Source organism: Poecilia latipinna, unplaced genomic scaffold (genome assembly GCF_001443285.1).
Source record: "Poecilia latipinna isolate Pla-1442-1.1 unplaced genomic scaffold, P_latipinna-1.0 Scaffold1003, whole genome shotgun sequence".
Lineage (NCBI taxonomy): Eukaryota > Metazoa > Chordata > Actinopteri > Cyprinodontiformes > Poeciliidae > Poecilia > Poecilia latipinna.
This window is the reverse complement of record NW_015113619.1, coordinates 193,340-211,827: the sequence shown is the minus strand read 5'-3', so window position 1 is coordinate 211,827 and position 18,488 is coordinate 193,340. Positions and strand designations below refer to the sequence as shown.

The window sequence follows — 18,488 nt, the reverse complement described above, 5'->3', positions numbered from 1 at the left end:
CACACACTGATATTCCATTAACTGTAAGAAAAGACAAAAAATATAGGACTTAAAGAGCATAAATCATTCTCTGTTCCACAATAACTACATTGAAAATATGGTGTAGATTTAGAAATACTGCCATAAAGTGCAGAGACATAAATAATATGGCTGCACAGCCATTTTAGGGGTAAAGTTTGGTATAAAGGTTGTTAATTTGTGAACCTCTTTTGACATCAGGCTAATTGGGAAAATCATGTTTGTAATACATGTTTACAAAAAAAATGCCAATTTAAATAATCAAACAAAACTAACGTATCATGGATTTTATCCAAATTCAACACAAAATCAAAATTTTATTACCAACTTCGGTAGGTTGGTAATCTATTGGGTTCAAGATATCTATTGAACCCAGTAGATATCTTCACATATTGGTAAATCAGGTGTGGCCTCAGACCCACTTGATGCCACAAATCAAAAGGTTCATTAGTTTGTACTTTTTTAAGTTTGCTGTGTTCTTTCATAAAGACACAGAAATAGAAAAATAACAATGTTTTCATCTATGCTGTATTTACATGAAGAACATATCAAAAGTTGGGTTTCCAAACAGGAAAGTGACAGATTTATTCCACTAAACCTAAGCTCAAAATTCAATAAGGTGCCAATCAGGATGTAGACGATAAATTATGACTCTTAGTCATAGAGCAGAGGCAACATGCACCATCCTATATAAAATTACTTAATTATTACTGTCAATTTTTCCATGCAGTTTTTTTTTCTTTTTCTTTTTTTAAATGACAAAGTTATATAAATATGTTCCCATTTCCATACTTCTGTCAAGTCACATCATGTTTTTTGAGTGCTTCATGCAACATTGCTAAAAGTCATGACTTTAAGGCGTTTAGTGTTTTACAATTGGTGCTGCTAATACAACTGACAGTGGAAGTGATCATGTGATCATGTGTCCTTTGATGCAGAATCGAAGGTTTATTGGAGAAAAATTGGACCAAAATTAAATTTTCAAGATATGATAACCTTTAGTAAAACTAATAGTTGCATGGTGTTGTTATATTATTCGGAATTTTTAAAAACAAAATACAATGTCTAACATCTTTTAAGTATAAACACAATAGCAACAATTATTCTGACTGCTGATTAACATAACATGCATATTAACATTGTTACATTTATTCATTATATGTCTGATTACATCCAAACTTCAATAAAACAACCCCGACTAAATTTAGCAATTATTTTGCAACTCGAGTTTCATTCAAATGTGTCTTTCCAATTTGTGAGGGAAATATGCTTAGCCTTCTTTTAGCCAGCAGAGTTCAGTGTACAGCAACACGAGGCAAAGAGGCGACTCTGCACCACTCTATGCTCTGTACAGGTTGGGGAAACTGTACAGAGCATCTGACTTAAAGTCCTACGTACCCTAGGAATGCGGCAGGTAATTTTAGTGGCTCAGTTAAATCTTTATTCATTATGAATTAAGTGCAAACCAATGAAAAAGTTTCCTATGGAAGCCTAACACATTTCTAAAATGAAATATTTGGTAAAAATATACACTGTTTATACATACACCCACCCTTTTTAGGATGAATTAGGATTATCATTTATTGCATGAATTGTATTCTTTGAACTGGTATGTGTGCCTTTAGCTAAAGCAAGAGTCTTGCTTATCGATTTCTTATGGCCTCTTACTGAGAGGGGATGCTGGGTGAGCCCGAGCGATGGAAGTGAATGTTCTGCCACTTTCCATCACGACGTTGCCACACACGGGTCTCCTCGGACTGCATGGTGCGCGGCATGCCACTCCCGTCCATGTACTGGGTCAGCCGGATATAAGCAATGCACGCAGCGTTTTCCCCAATGAGATGCACGTGTGGGTTCAGGAGGATAGTGTGCACCGGCTTATTTCCTTTAGACAGCGCTGTGAATGAGAGATTACAAAGAAAACACGGCGAGTAAGTAATGTGGAAATCCACTTTTTCCCCGTCACTTACAAGTAATCCATTATAATGATCTAAAACCAATTTGAATTACACCAAAAGCAATACACTGTTTCTTCCTTGTAGTACAAGCTAATAGTGCGTGAGGAACCCAAGTCTCCATATGTTGATGTTGGAGAGCGGACAAACAGGGGCTTGCCAAGTGATTGAGGTTTCTGGGACATATCTGGTTTATCTGAACTATTTTTACCCGGGCTGAGAACATTCTGCCATTTACGGCAGTCATTATTCATGAGTGAGTTTTTTGCTCCAAGGTTAGTTCATGCCCTTGCAGAGTGGGAGCAAACACAAACAGCAAACTGATCAGACTAAATATTGATACTGAACACCCAACTGATGCCGTACAAACATCCTGAATTTATAGTTCTGTCAGTTGCATCCTCTCCTGCACATTTTGTAGTGGAACCACCTTAACTATTAATTTAAAGTAAAATGGAAAGATGTATTATAAGTGTTAGTTGCTTGGCTATTTTTAGGTAATCTGCTTGCTTTTGCAAAAACTATCAGTAGCTCCTTCATGCTGCTCCAGTTTGAGCAGCAAAACTGGGCAATCGAGGAACCTATTTACAGCTAACCTGAATTACTTTCTTTAAAAGCGTGAAGCAGGACACTGGCAGTGAATTTTTAGCACAGTTTGCGCTTCAAATGAATTCTCCCCAAGCATTATGCACTTACTTTTTTATGATCTTAATTTAATTAAAATGCAGCAAAATTCTGAGTGTATGCGTATAGAGGGTAAAGGTTTGGGAGCAAGATAAAAAAAAAAGTCAAACAAGAACATTGGGGTGTATTTACTGCACGATCCCATTGCTTTCACTAGTATGTACCATTTTACACATTAGGTATACACTTCAGTTACCAGAAAAGAAACGATAAAAAAGGAAAGCTGTTGCTTTAGGGTTGAGAATATTTACAAGAGTGAAAAAGTAAAAAGAAAAGCCAACTTCTCTTTAATTTTTGTTTACAGGCTTCTTGTCATCTTTTGGTGCTTTTTGCTTCTTTCTATTTCTGTTATGTTTACAAGACTAATTTTTTTCAGTTCCCTCGCTTTAGTTTCATCCCAATTACAAACAAAGAAAGCTCTCCACATTGGAATTTGTTACGAGAACTTGTGCAATAGCTTACATCGCACTAAAGTAAGCCACCGCATTAATTTATCTCTTTGTTTGAAAACCCTACGACCATCGGCAGACGTCCAATAATTTGATGGAAACAAAACTGCCTTCTAATTTTTCTCCATTGTTCATGTTAGATGGAGAAACTTGGTGTTCTGTACTGCAGTGGATGTCACTGGTGACAAAGAAAAGCATTGCAACTTTTACAAATTACCTTTAATTTGTAGTAGGAGCCACCAATTTGTGTTCTGTAGAAAAATGTTAATAATTACAGCTAATGTTTTTTATTTTTCTTAATTGCCTTGAACACACCATTCTCAAAGTAGAAGCGATGGAAGTCGTGTCCTTCCACCAGATTACCCAGGGCCTCAGGCTCGAAGGACGTCAAACCAGGATCACAAATCTTCCTGTTGTGTATAAAAAGGGAGTCCGTCATGAGAAAATGGAGGAGGCAGCTGATTACAAACGGTTAAATATTACTGTGCATATGCAAAATGTGAACTTACGCATAGGCTTCAAAGTCTCCATTATTTATAGACTCAATCAGCTGCTCAGTAACTTTTATAATTTCCTGTTTACGAGCTACAACAAGAAAAAAGAACGGAATGTTAAAAAAATGACGAACAAGTAAAATTTTTAAGCAAGTAATGTCTTAGTGCAGATAAACAATTTGGTGTCGAATAGCATTAAATGAGTTCTAGTCTACACGTTTGCAAGATTCCAAAACAGGTATTAGAAATGGAAGGCGCTCAAAAAAAAGTCCTAAAATGTTTCAGTATTTATCTTATTCATGATAATTTATGTTTTATATCTGAAGAGAGAAAAGAAGAAAGCCTCCCATGACTAATAGTGACATCAGGCAGGAAAAGAAATGCAGGATGACGGGATTTCTTTCACCCAACAAAGCTCAAAATAGACATACAAACCAATGCTCAGATGCAATGTAATTACTACAAAACTAGCTGTAACTAAGTAATATTAACAATTACCTTTATTGTTATTGGTGCAGGCTGGGGGATATTGAAAAAATTACTTAAATTGTGCAACAAAAGAGACATGTTACAACAAAAAGTGCATGTAGGTTAGTCCTCAAGCTTCATTTCCTTCACACATGAACAACAATACTGAATGTATGAGTGCATAATTAAGTGAGCAATGTACACGGGACTAAAGTTAAATGAAGGAAAAATATGAAGTACAAGGCAGAGTTTTAAATTAAGAACAAAAGAGTAGAATAAAGAATTGATTTAATTAAACTGGATTCAAGGAGCAAATATTTAGGAGCAACAAGAGGATCTTATTTAAAGTGATGGGGTATGAGAAGTACTTATATATTTATTTATGCAAAACTACAGACTATGAAACTTGAAATGATCACAGGATCTGAGACACTTCAGACAGAGAGGTCATGATCCTACAAAGATAAATGAAACAGGGCATCTCCCCTTTTGCAGAGGGGACTTACTCTGAACTGAGGAGGTGGGAGTCTGTCCCGAGTCAGACATCTGTGAGGAGCGACTCTTTGAACTCAAGACCCCGCTCACTAAGCTGCCCAAACGGAGGGCTGACAAGATTGCATGAGTGATGAGAGTGCAATTTTGTGTCCAGTGTTTGTGTGTTTGAGTGGTGGGTGTGACGAAGACAAACATGTTTGATCAGGAAAGGAATTTACAGAGGAGATAAAATGACGAGAAAGAAGAAAAAAAGGTGAGGGGGCGGGGGAGTTAAATTATACTAAAAACATAAATGTTAAAAAGAGATGCAGGCAATTTTTAAAAGAACAACATTTCCTTTTTCCAAACACCCAACAGCATTTGTTACCTTTCCGCTAACTGTGTGGCAACACAATCAGAAACCCCAACTGAGGATTGATCAGTCTGAGCACCGACTGTAATAACTGGTGTGTGGCGAGAGCCTCTCCTACCTTTTACATCTTCATCCTCAATGGTGGTGTTGGCACTTTCAATGGATTCCTGAAAAACAAAAGATATGTTTTTTCTAACTGAGTAGGTCAAAGCGCCTTTGGTAAAAGAGAAAGCAAAAAATAATAATAATAATAACTACTGGATTGTTTTCCTTTAACCCAAATGTTGGGTTCATTCTGTCTGGGACAGAAGTCAGGTCAAAACATTGGTTTGTTGGGTTAGAAAAAGAAATAAAAGAACCCTCATCAATTTTCACACATCACCAGTTTGAGCTATACAAAGACTCAGTCAGACTGAACCTTTGTTATAACTTTCATTTTATTTTGCTTAAATTAATTTGAATTTCTTTAGTAAGTAAAAATACCATATTACTGTGGAATATTCTGGAGGAATTCCTATTCAAGACTTCCACTATAAGTAAGCAGCACTGAATACAAATAAAGCCTTTCACTGTCGCTTTATTAAGTAAATGTGGCTGGTTGAATTTTTTTTTTATTGCTTATCTAGTATTAAATTATGACGGAAAAAAAATAACTGGCTGAATGTTTTGTCTAATCCAGTTTTTGTTAGCAAAATACAATCACTTTAGATATAATATAGCAGATATAACTCACAAAATTATTACTCTGTGATTAGTCATTTATGTGTTACATCCCTTTACCATCTGTGTTTCCCAATGAAATATTTCTAGACTCGCCCATGCAAGTGGGTGGGGTCTGAAAAGTTGAATGTGGCTGTGGAGCTGCAGCTTACAAAAACATGTGTTAAACATTTGCCACTTTATCCAAATTTTAGAAACCCCAACCCAGTAAACTGAGCCAAAGACCTATCCCAGCTCTGGGGTATTGAATCAACTTAGGAATGGATAGGTCCTTATTTTTTGACTGTGAATTGGATTAGCCAAAAAACAACAACAAAAAAAAAACAAACAAAAACAAATTGGTTAGGGTTTAATTCAGCTGTTTTTGTATATTGATGAACATTGAGATTTTGTTGTTATACCTTATTTCCATCTACAGGGTTGTGGATCACAGTTGTCTGTGGCTCCTAAGGAGAACAAGAGAATGAAGAGCATGAGCAAACAGGTAACAATGAATAGCCCAGACATTGTCCATGAAAATGTTTTTGTGTATATTTTTTTGTGTGTAATTTTGAAATTTAAAACTATAGCCTGTGTTAAACATCACTGTCTGTCTGTCTGTCTGCCTGCCTATAACATCATTGTCTTTTTTGTGTCTGGCAGGAGTAATCAGATGTCTGGGCTTCTGCAGAATAGATCCTGATGACCCCGTCAGTCCCTCTAATCACACATCAGCAGCTTTTACTGTATTTGTGTGAGTGTGTTCTGTGTGTGCTTGATAATGAAGACAGACAGGAGGATAGAGAGAAAAAAAAACAGATCATGATTGATTACGCATGTACATGTGCCTCATGTACATGCGTAATCAAACCGTCAACGAATGAGGGAAGAGAAAATCTTTCACATCATGCAAAGCGCTGGTCACATGGCCAGACACAGAAAGCTTATAAGCAGACACTACGCAAAAGCCACTAAACAGACGGCCAAGGAGCAAATATCATCACACTCCTCACAGCCATGCACAGGCAAACTATATCAGGAACAAATCCTCAGTAATGCAGATGTGGATTCTAGTTTTATATGCACAACTGGTAGGAGTAAAGAGACATGGAAGTTAGCTGGAGAACGGTATGAGGGAATAATGTGGGGACACGGAGAAGAGGGATAGGCTGGAGATTTGAGGTAAAGGTCGCCCTAATTAGAAATTTAGGACGGTATGTCTAAAGGATTATTGCTAAAACACATCTCAGTTTTAGACCAATTAAGGCCTATACACAACATGCATGCTCTGCCAATCAATATAAGTGAAAAATATGTCAATGAACAGTCTTCACCTTTCATGGCTTGTTGTGTCAGAGATTCTGCACATGCTGTCCACTCAAATTATTGAGCATACTTTACAATTCAGGAGAAACTGGCAACTTGGCATGACTGCTGTTTCATCTCATATTTACTACCCTTGAATTTGTCAATATTTTTGCACGTCCCGTTAAGAATTTTAATCTAGTTGAGCTGTGTAGAGATCAAGCAACAGAGATTGTGAACCTGTACCTCCTCCAATCTGGAAAACGAGCTTTACACCTTTTAGTAAAAAAAAAAAAAAAAAGAAAAGGTGTGGATGTTGATGAGACTGATGAGTGTATATACCAGTGCAGAGGCAGGGCCAGTGTCTTTAGGACTGGTCACTGTGTTGGCTTTGTTGTTGACCTGCAGGGGGTAGTGTAGAGGGGACATGACACATGTACGCACTTTTTGAACTAGCACACCATATTTTCCAGCCATTTCGAAGAGATAAACCCAGCTCCTCTACCCCAAAACATGTCACACCCTACTGTTACGTTAATCACAGACTATACCTTAAATTCATGACTTCATCATGTTTTCATCATGTTAGGCAGTCAGATACAGAGCTCAACAAAAACAACCTAGCGAGGTTGTATTCTCATGTTTTGAGATGTCTGACAAGCACTGGCATGGATAAGATATTGCTTTGACTAAACCTGCAGCCCTGCAAAATGGCAAGAATGAAGATTCCATGAGTTTAATGTGCTGCACTCAGTGAACCTGTTGCCACGAGTGGATGTGTAAAATCTGCAAACATAACTTTCTATTTCCCTTAGAGGGATTAGAAATTATCATTAAGCACAGTAGTTAGTAAATCCCAAAGGTTTTTTTCTGCTTTAAAATGAACACTGTAATCTGGGTAGGACATGATTCTAAGATACAAGTTCTGATTTTCAAGGAAAATAGAGAACAGTACCTAATACAGTATTGGAATGGAGGGTAAAGGAGGAGTGGATCAAATAGAGTAAAAGTAAACATCAGATGTTAACAGTAAAATAAGTCAGCTAAACTGACTGGTACGGAAGTACTACTAAAACAAATTGTGTTGCAATCTAAGAACTTTCTTTATAAATCTGGGATTGTGAAAGGCTAAAAAACAAGTTGATTTATTCTCATTCTATTATATTTAGTATTTATTAATTTATTTCAAACAAAAAAAAAGCAACAAGTAGGACAAAACAAAAAACTTGCATATATAACTGAGAAAAAAATAAGTTTACCACTTCTTACCTCACCCATGCTTCATTAAGGAAAATTTTACATTTCGCAATCACATTAACAATGAACTAAAATGTTTTATAAAAGTCCGTCACTGAAAAACATATACTTTCATTTTTAGTTTTATTTTCTAAGTACTGCACAAGTTTAAATAAAAAATAATATTTTTTCCCCCTCTTCAAGCTGCCCAGTTAAACAAAAACATCAATACAATGTTATACACACGTTAAATGTGGATCTTTAGTACACTCCAAATATTCCTATTAAGACTCGGAAAAAGGTTTTAGATTGGAGTCAAAGATGTTCGACGGAAAAGAAACATATTTTAAGAGGTAAACTTTAGTCTGTCATCATTCCACAGACACAACTGCTTCATAACTCAATAGTCAATGAAAAGGACAATGGATGACAACTACTGGGTGGTAATAATGACTCAATTCTCCTTAAGCCCTTAGCTATTTCATGTAAAAAGTAAAATTAAAAAAAGCATGAGTACTTGCAGAATTTTCTCATAAACATTCGGGTGTTGAGATCTATTTTTGTCTTTTCTTCAGAATACAGCATACTGACTTGTGGTAGATTCAATATTGTAGAAGCTTTTGAGCAACATACAGTTGAAATGAAACCTGAAGTGTCCACTTTCATGTCTAACAATTGATCTGTCAGGAAATATTTTGGAGGATATTCAATATTTATATTTAATATTTCCTAAAATATGGAAACATCACATCAAAGGAATAAAAACATAGTATAGGACTAATATTATTTTATTTTATGAATAAAATCTGAATAAAATGCCAAAGAAATGTAACAAACAAAAAATACAAAAAAAACAAAAAAAACTAAATTTCAAGCATGTTTTGCTGGGCAAAATTAACTTAAATACTGAGAACTGTTGAGCTGGTCAGCAAAAATCAAACGTTCATCACTAATGTTTTCCCAAAGAAGGATGGATTTCAGGATTTCCAATGAAGCATTTATTCCTGCATATTTGGGAATAAAAACAGTTCCAAAGAACCTCAAGCTGCCTTTCTACAGCTGAAAGACAAGTTATTTGGAAATGTCCTGAGGACACCAGCTGATGATCTTCCAAGAGTGCATACCACCACATATAAACTTGAGGTCAAGCAAATTGGTTTTTAGAAAGATACCGAATGCAAGACATTTAGAGAAATATGGATGGATCCAATGAAAAAGAATATTTTCTCTAAAATTATGAAATGTCAGCCATTTGCCAAGTTGCATCAGATCACAGGATAATGACTACCAAATACAGAATCACATCTGTTAAATTAATTAATAATTAAAATTGTGTTTGAGACATTAATCAAAAGTTTAATTTACAAATAGCGAAAATTCCCACATGTAAAAGACCAACCAGGTCATACACAAAATAAAACCTTACATTATTTAATCTAATGTTGGCTTGTCAAAATAACTGAAATATAGATTGTATTTAGTATTTTCTCAAACATTACTTCTACACGTTCTTGGTTTTGTTCATTTATGGTGGTGCATAATGTGTTTCATGTTGTTCAGCTAAAGCTGTAAGCACCTAGAATCTCACAATGTAACCAGATTTTTTTTTTCTTTCCTTTTTGGAAACATTATTATTGAAATGGATAGTTTTTTTTTCCTTTTTGCAAGCTTTAACAACACATCTCAAGGGAACGTTAGTATGTATTCTGAACATATTCAAAAAGAGGGGAGAATCAACTCTTCATCTGGGAAACAAAACTTTGCTGAAGATTTTCTTTTTTTACGTTTGGTGTGTTTTTAATATTTTCCAGACTGCAATACAGGTGTAGGCATAATTTCCTCTTATAATTAGTGTGAAGGTGGATTAAAGAGAAAAAAAACTAAGACATCCTGAGGACAAATGTTGTACCGTAATAACCTTTATGTGGTAATACTCCATCGCACTACTGTGTGTCTGTCCTGCAATTCTTTAACATATGAGTATGTTAAAGAGCATATGCCCTTTTAAAGTAAAATGGTCCTAACACTGACACATAATACTTGCATTTGCAATTTGATCTCCAGATCAGCAGGGGCACCATGATTTTTTATGGACAAAGAAATCAGTGGCATAAGAGCCAACATAGAGATTCAAAACATACAATACACAGTATTGTTTATATAGATATAATGCAGATGTGGCAGCAATGACCTGATAATTAAAATCATTTGATCTCATGCTATGCTATGCACATGCTCTGTGTGGAACCATAAAGATTTGGTCACCTCAGAACGCCAAACATTTGACGTAGCTCCAGCAGCAAACCAGCTCAGCCTATGCCATTTTCAGATTAATTCAGCTCATACTGTAAACTGTTAAACACTTAAAATGTGCACAGACTTTTCAACTTTCACCCTGCGATGCTCAATAACTAAGTATGCAAGAACACAGTAACCCATTGTAGATTTTGTGCCCTTCATCCAGCTCCAAATTTATTTAACAAGGACACATTACTAAATCAGACACCAGATGTGATGTAGAATATTATATTTCCCAAAATGAGCTCCATTTAATGATTTTTAGTCAAAAAAGTGGCTTTAGATTCACCAACCCACATATTAAGAAGTAGTGTGATGACAGCTGAAGTGCCAAACACAGTGACCCAGCTTCAAAGCATAAACAGAGAACTCCAATCTAAAATGAACACCTATTTGAATAATAAAAATTATTAGCCAGAGTCTCTTAAGAAACTAATAAAAGCTTGCAGTGATGTCAGCAAATATATCACCATGTCTGATGTTGAATAAAAAATAAACCAACAGACCAATAGAGGTGCTATACTTTGTATTATAAGGACTACCAAACACATGCAACATGGTAAATTTAGGAAACATACATAGGAGAAATTAAATAGACAATTAAGTGGACTAAACTTAGATACTGTATGGGCTCTACAACCAGCCTTAAAAACAAGCATTTTTCAAAGCATATGCTGACTGTCCCATAGTTTTGTAATGAAGTGCATAATGCATAATTAAAACCATAAGGCCCAGGCACAATTCAACATTCCATTCAAAACAATGCAAAGGGAAAGAAAAGGGCCGCCGGCCTCTTCAACTCACCTTAACGCCATCTGTTTTTTTGTTGAGCAAACTTTTGGCTGCTGCATGTGCCAAGAAAGAAAGAAAAGTTCAGAATGAGGATTCATAATCATAGTCCTGTGCCTGAGGCCTCACTAACATGCAGCAGGCATATTTAACTATCAGTGCTTAGCTTTAATTTACATGTGCAAATAAATACAAGTGCAAGAACTATAAAGTTATACTACAAATGGTTCTAATACCATTATCACTTATGCAAGGCAGTTATCCTACTAGAGATTCATTCATAAATAAGGGACTGAAGGGAAGGTTGTAGCTGAGTGAATATAGTTCAGGTGAAAAGATGAATTAACATATCAGTAAAAGACTTACATTCTTAAAGTGACATATACATGCACCAGAACCCCAAACTTTTAACACTATAGATGCACCAAGACATTGGCTGGAAATCGGAATTAGACAAATGAGCTTGATAGGCCCTGACTGGTGACTGGCTTATTGTAAAGCGAAAAAAAATCCTGTATTTTTCCATTTAGCTACCACATAATTTCAAAGGGTAATCAGATTGCAGTGACAGCAATACTGAAGAAGTACATATTATAAAGAAAAACTATTGGAAGCACAACAGTCTGCTATGGAGAACTAAACTTTTGAGAGTGCTGGTCATTTAGCTGCTTTGCGATTTTAAGTGCATTCTTTTTAACTTTTGGGGAAATGTAAAGAGGCTTCTTGAAACTGGACTTCTATCAAATTAACATATAGACCCAAACAGAGCTTTAGCAATTAGCATACTTTAGCAACATTCATCAAATTTCTGTTTTATTCTTTTCAGCTCCTCAACTTCTCTCTGTTAAGGAACATGCCAATTTTAGCTATTTGGGGATATCTGAGTTATGGTAAGGGTTCACATTTTCAAGAGAAAATAGGAACTTATGTCTTTAGCTAGTTATGCTAATGGTGCTAATCTTTCAAATAATGCTAGTCGCTATCAGCTAGAAATGTCAACTTCATAGTCAAATTTTGTTTGTTATAAACGATTACTAAAACACTATAAATCAGTGCAGGAACACTAAAAAAATATTTATTGAAAAATATGAATTATGGCCATCTAAGAGGAATCAGACTTATTTAAAAATCTGTATCAGTAGGTCAGATATTTACAAAGCTAATGACCATGAACTGGCCACAAGTCTCTGACAGGTGCACTTCTATTCAGTACCATCTCTCTGCTTTAAATATACCTTTGTTTATACTTTGTTCTTAATTATTACTAGCATTTTAAAATCCATGCCATATGCTGTTCTTTGTAAAGTACCTCTTTTTAAATTTTTATGGTGCAATACTGGTTTTGTTAAAAGAAGAAATGCAAAAAAAAAAAAAAAAAAAAAAAAAAAAAATTGTCTCCTTGCATGCTTCACAGGCTGTTAGGACAGAAGGAGAGCCTTAAGATAAAAAATAAAATAAAAAATTGGTTGGATCCATCCCCACACATTTCCTCATCATCCCAAACATCTTACCTCAAATGGATACCACAATCCAAACACAGAAACGGAAATAAAAATTGAAAAAGGGAGGAAAATTGTGAATATAAAGAGAGACACAAATGTGTTGATGCAATTTACTGTAAAAAGTGGAAAGTGAAAGTGGGCTAACAAAACCCAGAATATTAGTGACGGGTCAAAAGAAATACATGCAAGAGAGAATATGAAAAAGCAGAAGAAGAGTGATTGAGCAACAGCTGGAGAGATAAAGTGAGATGAATCTGTTTACCACTGGCCCATTTGCTCTAAAAACCATCCCTGCTCCATACTGAAACATATTAAATTCCAACTCCAGCATGCATTGAAGTCAATCAATAACAAATGCAGTTTTTATAGAAAAATTCCCACCATCAGTGTAAAAGGCCAACTTGCTCTAACAACCAGCCAATATATTTAATGTCCAAGATACAATTCAGAAACCAGTCATGGGGCACCAGGCTGAGAAAAACATACCTGAGAAGTTTCTTGTGACCAGCAAAGTGGTCAATATTGCTCCCTGCAGTTACAGAAGAGGACAGAAGGAGGAAATGGCAATGGTCAAAAAAGAAGAAAGGAAGGAAGATTCATTAGGAGGTTTCAGCAAGAAGAGAAATGCTCAGCAGCAGTGCGGCATTAGGGATTTGGAGACACGTCATCATTTTGAAGTTACTGTGAGATATCTTGGGAGAGGCTGGGGAGGAATGGGCAGATGAATTACCCAGCATGAATAGAAACATCACCAATTGTTTGACTGCAGTATCACCTTGAGTTTCCTCCTTGCATTAAACTTCTTCAGGCACTCCACAGTCTCCTGCCTGTGCATCATGGAGGCTACGGTGGACCGTTGCTGCAAGGAAGAGGGAAAACGTATAGAGTTAGAAAAGAGTGCAGACAATAACAAAACTGAATCAAGGTCTGTATAATTATTCATCTATGTTTTCTTGAAACATACGCAGATCCAGGGGTGTTTGAGGGCCTCTGCAGCGGTGATGCGCTTACTGGGGTTGATAGTTAGCATCTTGTTAATGAGATCTTTGGCCTCGGGAGTTACAGTGTCCCACTCTGGGGATGGAAACTGTTAATAAGAACACAGGAGCGTTCAAAGCTCTTGTATCCAACACAAAAAACAATATATTTTTGACACTTTTGAAACCATAGAAAGATCTAGATGAGATGGAGAACTTGTTTCTTTGACTAAGTCGCTTTATGTGACGATCTGGTTGCATACGCAAAATCTTTGCACAATGATCTGTTTGTATACAAAAACCACAATGTACGTGAACCAAAAGCAAACTATCAAAGTCTTCTCAGCCAACTGTCAAGGCCTAATAAATTTTAAAGCTTTGATCTGAATACGATATTTTATCTTATTTAGATAAGATATTCAGATTGTAATTCTTTTTTTCTAAAGAATTACAACTAAAATCAACAACTCAGTGAGAGTTGGGATTTCCAACGCTCCCTGAGTGTTGGAAATACCAAAATTCATCCATCTCAGCTCCTGAGTAAACCAAGGGTCATTTCTGGGTGGGCCACCACACTTAATTCTCTTTAAAGCATCTGTCAGAAATGACAGTAAATTCCTCCAACTATGTCATTCCTGTAAGCAGGAAAGATTTTTCAAACTTCATGAGACGTACCACCCACTGTATGAACTATCAGTCACAAGCTCATAGGCAGTCATGCAGCTGTTTAGTATAATCAATTCCTATTCCTAAGTTCTGTCTGGTAAACTAACCCAGTAAAAAAGAAAAACAGAACTTGTAGATCACCAAAAGAAGAAATATGTTGCCATTGTTGCGTATGTTGATGAATAATGTTCCTTTGCGACTTTGACCTTATGTGAGTGTTTTTATCTCAGGAACTTGAAGTGTGTATACATAGGGACAATGAACAATGATTAACTTTCTGTAAATGCAACAGAGTTAGTAAACAGGCTATTTTTCATGTGTTAAAGCTGAAGGACCTGGAGAGAACCCCGTTTGCTCAGCAAAAAAATTAAGAAAAGCCCTGGTTGTATTTGAACCCAGAACCTCCGTGCTGAAAGGCAACAGGGCTAATAACTGAACCATCTTGCAGCCTGGCTCAAGATTTAGCAAGTAGAACTAAAAGCTTATGTGGAGCTGTGCCCACATGATCAGTACTGCAAATCAGTTCACCCTGGATAATGTTACCTTTCGGAAAGCTTGGAAAGAAAGGCAAAGTGTGGGAGGGAGCTTGACGATAACCTCTGAGACACTATGATATTTTTAACCTCTCTCCCTGACTAAAGTAACAACAGAGTAGATTTTATTTGGTGGATATTTTATCAGAAGGCATTTTGATCTTACAAAAATCTAGATTTTGCCCCAGTAGAGCATCATTCTCAGAATACTTTTAATAGGAACTGCAATGTAGTTTTAATGTGTTGCATTTCTGTAATATTTTCAGGTTTTACTACTTGCTAACAGCAAAAACAGAAATAGAAAATGAATGGGAGTTGTCTGATGGTGAATCTGGCAATGTGTGATATAGGACATGTGTGTCATGATGTGTGGATGAGGGGTGCGGGAGGACGCAGGCAGACCCCAGGATAAAGGCGATGATGATTTCATCATGAAAACACAGGGACACAAGAAGCTGGCAGAACAGACTGGTAAGACACACCGAGGATCCGATGAGAGACAAAGACAACAGGTGGGTTTAAATACACAGGGAGGATAATCAGAGAAACGATACACAGCTGGGAACAATGAACAGGGAAGACACAGAGACTCACAGGGGAACAAACTAATACACACAGAAAAACCTCAAAATAAATACACAGAAAACACATCATAACAATGTGACTACCAAGAACATAAATCTGGTAAACAATTTACAAATCAGGCACAAATGTTTTTTCGTTTTTTTGATGACATTATGCATGACACATAAACAATTTTTTAAAGATATTTTGTCATTGGTAAACATAGTGTTTATTTGCTGTGAGGTTCTGAATATTGCAGCAAAGTCATTTTAATCTTACCTGTGCTAACCTCTCAAATATTATGTTTTAACTTGCAAAAACCCCTTTTTTGAAGCTCAATTGTGTATGATGAGAACATCAGTATGTCCACAAAAATGTCTGCAAATAATTGGTGTTTACGTTGTATTTTCATGTAAGGTATATATATATTTGTGGACACTCACATCATAGGCCCCTGCCTTGATTTGTTGGTAGAGGCGATGTTGATCTTCATCCCAAAAAGGAGGGTAACCCACAAGGAGGATGTACAAAATCACACCTAAAAAGAGATCACTTGTAAATAAATGTAAGTAAATAAAAAGGCAACAGGATGGCTGCAGCCACAGCAGCCAGTATTGATTCAAAAAATTATACAAACACAATTTACACTGCAACAACATCTGGAAAAAATATGAAGCTGTGGAGTTGCATTACAACAGAAAGCCACTGGCAATGATTTAGCTAAATCATCAACTGTATTCAACATGTAACAGTGGAAACATCTGAAACTCGTTTACCACAGGCCCACATATCAACTGGTTTCCCATAAGGGTCTTTCCTCAGGACCTCTGGGGATAAGTACCCAGGGGTGCCGGCAAAACCTGCAGAGTTTAAAAGTAGAGAGGGGGAGATGTAGAAGGGATGATATGTTAAGAATATTTCTTCTTTGCTTTGGAAAGCTTCATGAGAATGATTTGTTTATTCACATTGTGTTGAAAGGGACTGTGATGATACACATCTGCTGTGGAAAACTTACTTTGGCTGCTGTGTTGTTTTAGCTGGATGATACTGAATTGAATATGCAGGACGCTTAATTTGGTGAAGTGGGTTTGGATTCCTGGGAAACTGAGGTTGGATGTGTTCTTACACAAGGGGCAACAGGCTCTGAATTCAGACTTCCCCGGAACCCATTTTAAAAGACATCTAGTACCATGACAGAGTGAGCGAATAAGAAATGCATATTGCAGGAAATGCTTTTGTTTTAATTAACTTTTGCAAGGAGACTAATTCCACAGCAATTAAATAAGATTGGATGCAAGTTCTTCTTTGTAATGATACAGAATGACAGGGAAGCATTTATCACTCAGCTTACTTGAGTTTGATAAAACTCATCTTAACAAAGCTACTGTTGCCAACTATTACCAATTATTACCTCATGTTCTGCAAATTTCACTGGCTAATAAACCAAATGCCCCCTTTCACAGTAGAATATGCATATCTTTGTCAGAGCTGTAGTCTGTGGCTTACATGCAGCATCACTTTTGCTCCTGATCACTGGAGATAAAGAATGTTTGTGAACCAGTCTCTGACTTTGAGTCTTGATCAAGCTTTGAGTCTTTGGAGCACAAGTCCAGGACAAATCACAAGATTTGGTTTTGTGACTTGTAAAATGAACTCAAGACCAAATCCTTGTCTCATGTCCACACCTCTATCTTTATCTGACACTTAGTTATGGTTCCCATGGACTTAAACCCTTATCCTGTTCCAGAGTCTGGCTTGTTAGTAACTTGGGGAGTTTTGTGAACTATTAAAGTAAAGAAAAAATGTATTCCTCAACTAAAAGTGGAGAAACAGATGAATGGATACTCACCAAACCATGCCTGTTGGTCCCCCTGTACCTCGATAGCCAGCCCAAAGTCAGCCAACTTGACCGCCGCCCCCTTCAGCTTACTGGCCAACAGAAGGTTCTCAGGCTGGGGGGGGCGGAGTCAAACAGGTTAGAGGTGAGAGGTCAGACGCTCAGGGATCATGCTGCCCACAGACACAGATCTAAAATCAGATTAGCCAAACCAATACCTAATCAAAGCTATTAGGTCTTAGTGACACTAAACTGCTCTTAAATCAGTGTCTGAGGCAACTCCCTTTCTGTCACACAGATGACAGAGACACAAAACGTGCACAGGACTGACTCTCAAGGTGACCACGGACATTTTGTGTGCTGGGACTATGGACTTGTCTCCTGAGCCTCATTGATTAAGAAAGAGAGGCTTGGTGAAGAACGAGCGTTCTTTCTATAATGCCACAAATATACTGATAAAATCCATGAGTGGGAGCAAAGCCCACAGCGAGGAAAGAGATACAGGGGAAGGAGTGGGGTAACAAGAGGCGTAAAAACATGACTCAGCCACATATATATAACTACAAACACGTTGGAGACTGGCACAGTTTAGTAGAATCAAAGATTTTTATGAGCCCACAGTATGCACACACACACACACACACACACACACACACATACACATTTTCTCAAAAACACACCCTTGCACACATACAGTGGAGCAGAAAGGTCTTTGCTAACCTAAGGCCAGTGAGACAGTGTGCTCTAATGAATAATACATTTGTTAACATTTAGAGACTCCAAACACAGACAGCCTGCAAAGCTGGCGGTTTATGGCAGGCGTACAGCTCACCGGGCACAGACACTCACATCAGCACACAGACTTACATGACAGTGAAGGAAATCTTGATATTATGAGGCACATATAAGCTTCATCATTTCAGTAAAGGACATCTTTCCCAACAAATTCAGCAACTTTAAAATCTTACAAGAGTTAATAACTTTTGAGTTTTCTTTCCCCCTAGATCTAATTGTCATCACATCCTACTTGTAATTATGCTGATCCTTGATTAATTCTGTTCCCACCAATGCTGTGCAACACAGTTGCAGACAATCATTAAAAAAAAAAAAAAAAAAAAAAAAAAAAAAAAAACAAAAAAAAAACCCCCAAAAAAATATATTTTTTTA

The 18,488-nt window shown here is 36.7% G+C and overlaps 1 protein-coding gene across 10 annotated transcripts in view; it reads right to left on the bottom strand.

The window, feature by feature from the left end:
* The window catches only part of LOC106958643 (calcium/calmodulin-dependent protein kinase type II delta 2 chain), a 55,231-nt gene continuing 36,743 nt past the window's right edge, over positions 1–18,488 (bottom strand). Inside the window, exons 7-22 of one of the 10 annotated variants that reach the window (XM_015050638.1) lie at positions 17,334–17,436; positions 16,261–16,344; positions 15,928–16,022; positions 13,709–13,831; positions 13,520–13,603; positions 13,231–13,273; positions 11,258–11,295; positions 7,262–7,321; positions 6,037–6,081; positions 5,034–5,082; positions 4,575–4,673; positions 4,099–4,119; positions 3,616–3,691; positions 3,422–3,516; positions 1,687–1,915; positions 1–21 (exon numbers count right to left, since the gene is read on the bottom strand). In XM_015050638.1, the coding sequence (XP_014906124.1) occupies positions 18–21; positions 1,687–1,915; positions 3,422–3,516; positions 3,616–3,691; positions 4,099–4,119; positions 4,575–4,673; positions 5,034–5,082; positions 6,037–6,081; positions 7,262–7,321; positions 11,258–11,295; positions 13,231–13,273; positions 13,520–13,603; positions 13,709–13,831; positions 15,928–16,022; positions 16,261–16,344; positions 17,334–17,436 (1,248 nt within the window). In that variant the 3' untranslated portion in view covers positions 1–17. Of the gene's footprint in view, positions 22–1,682; positions 1,916–3,421; positions 3,517–3,615; positions 3,692–4,098; positions 4,120–4,574; positions 4,674–5,033; positions 5,083–6,036; positions 6,082–7,261; positions 7,322–11,257; positions 11,299–13,230; positions 13,274–13,519; positions 13,604–13,708; positions 13,832–15,927; positions 16,023–16,260; positions 16,345–17,333; positions 17,437–18,488 lie in introns of those variants that run through there. The other 9 variants (XM_015050637.1, XM_015050640.1, XM_015050642.1 and 6 more) reach the window with 9 other exon arrangements.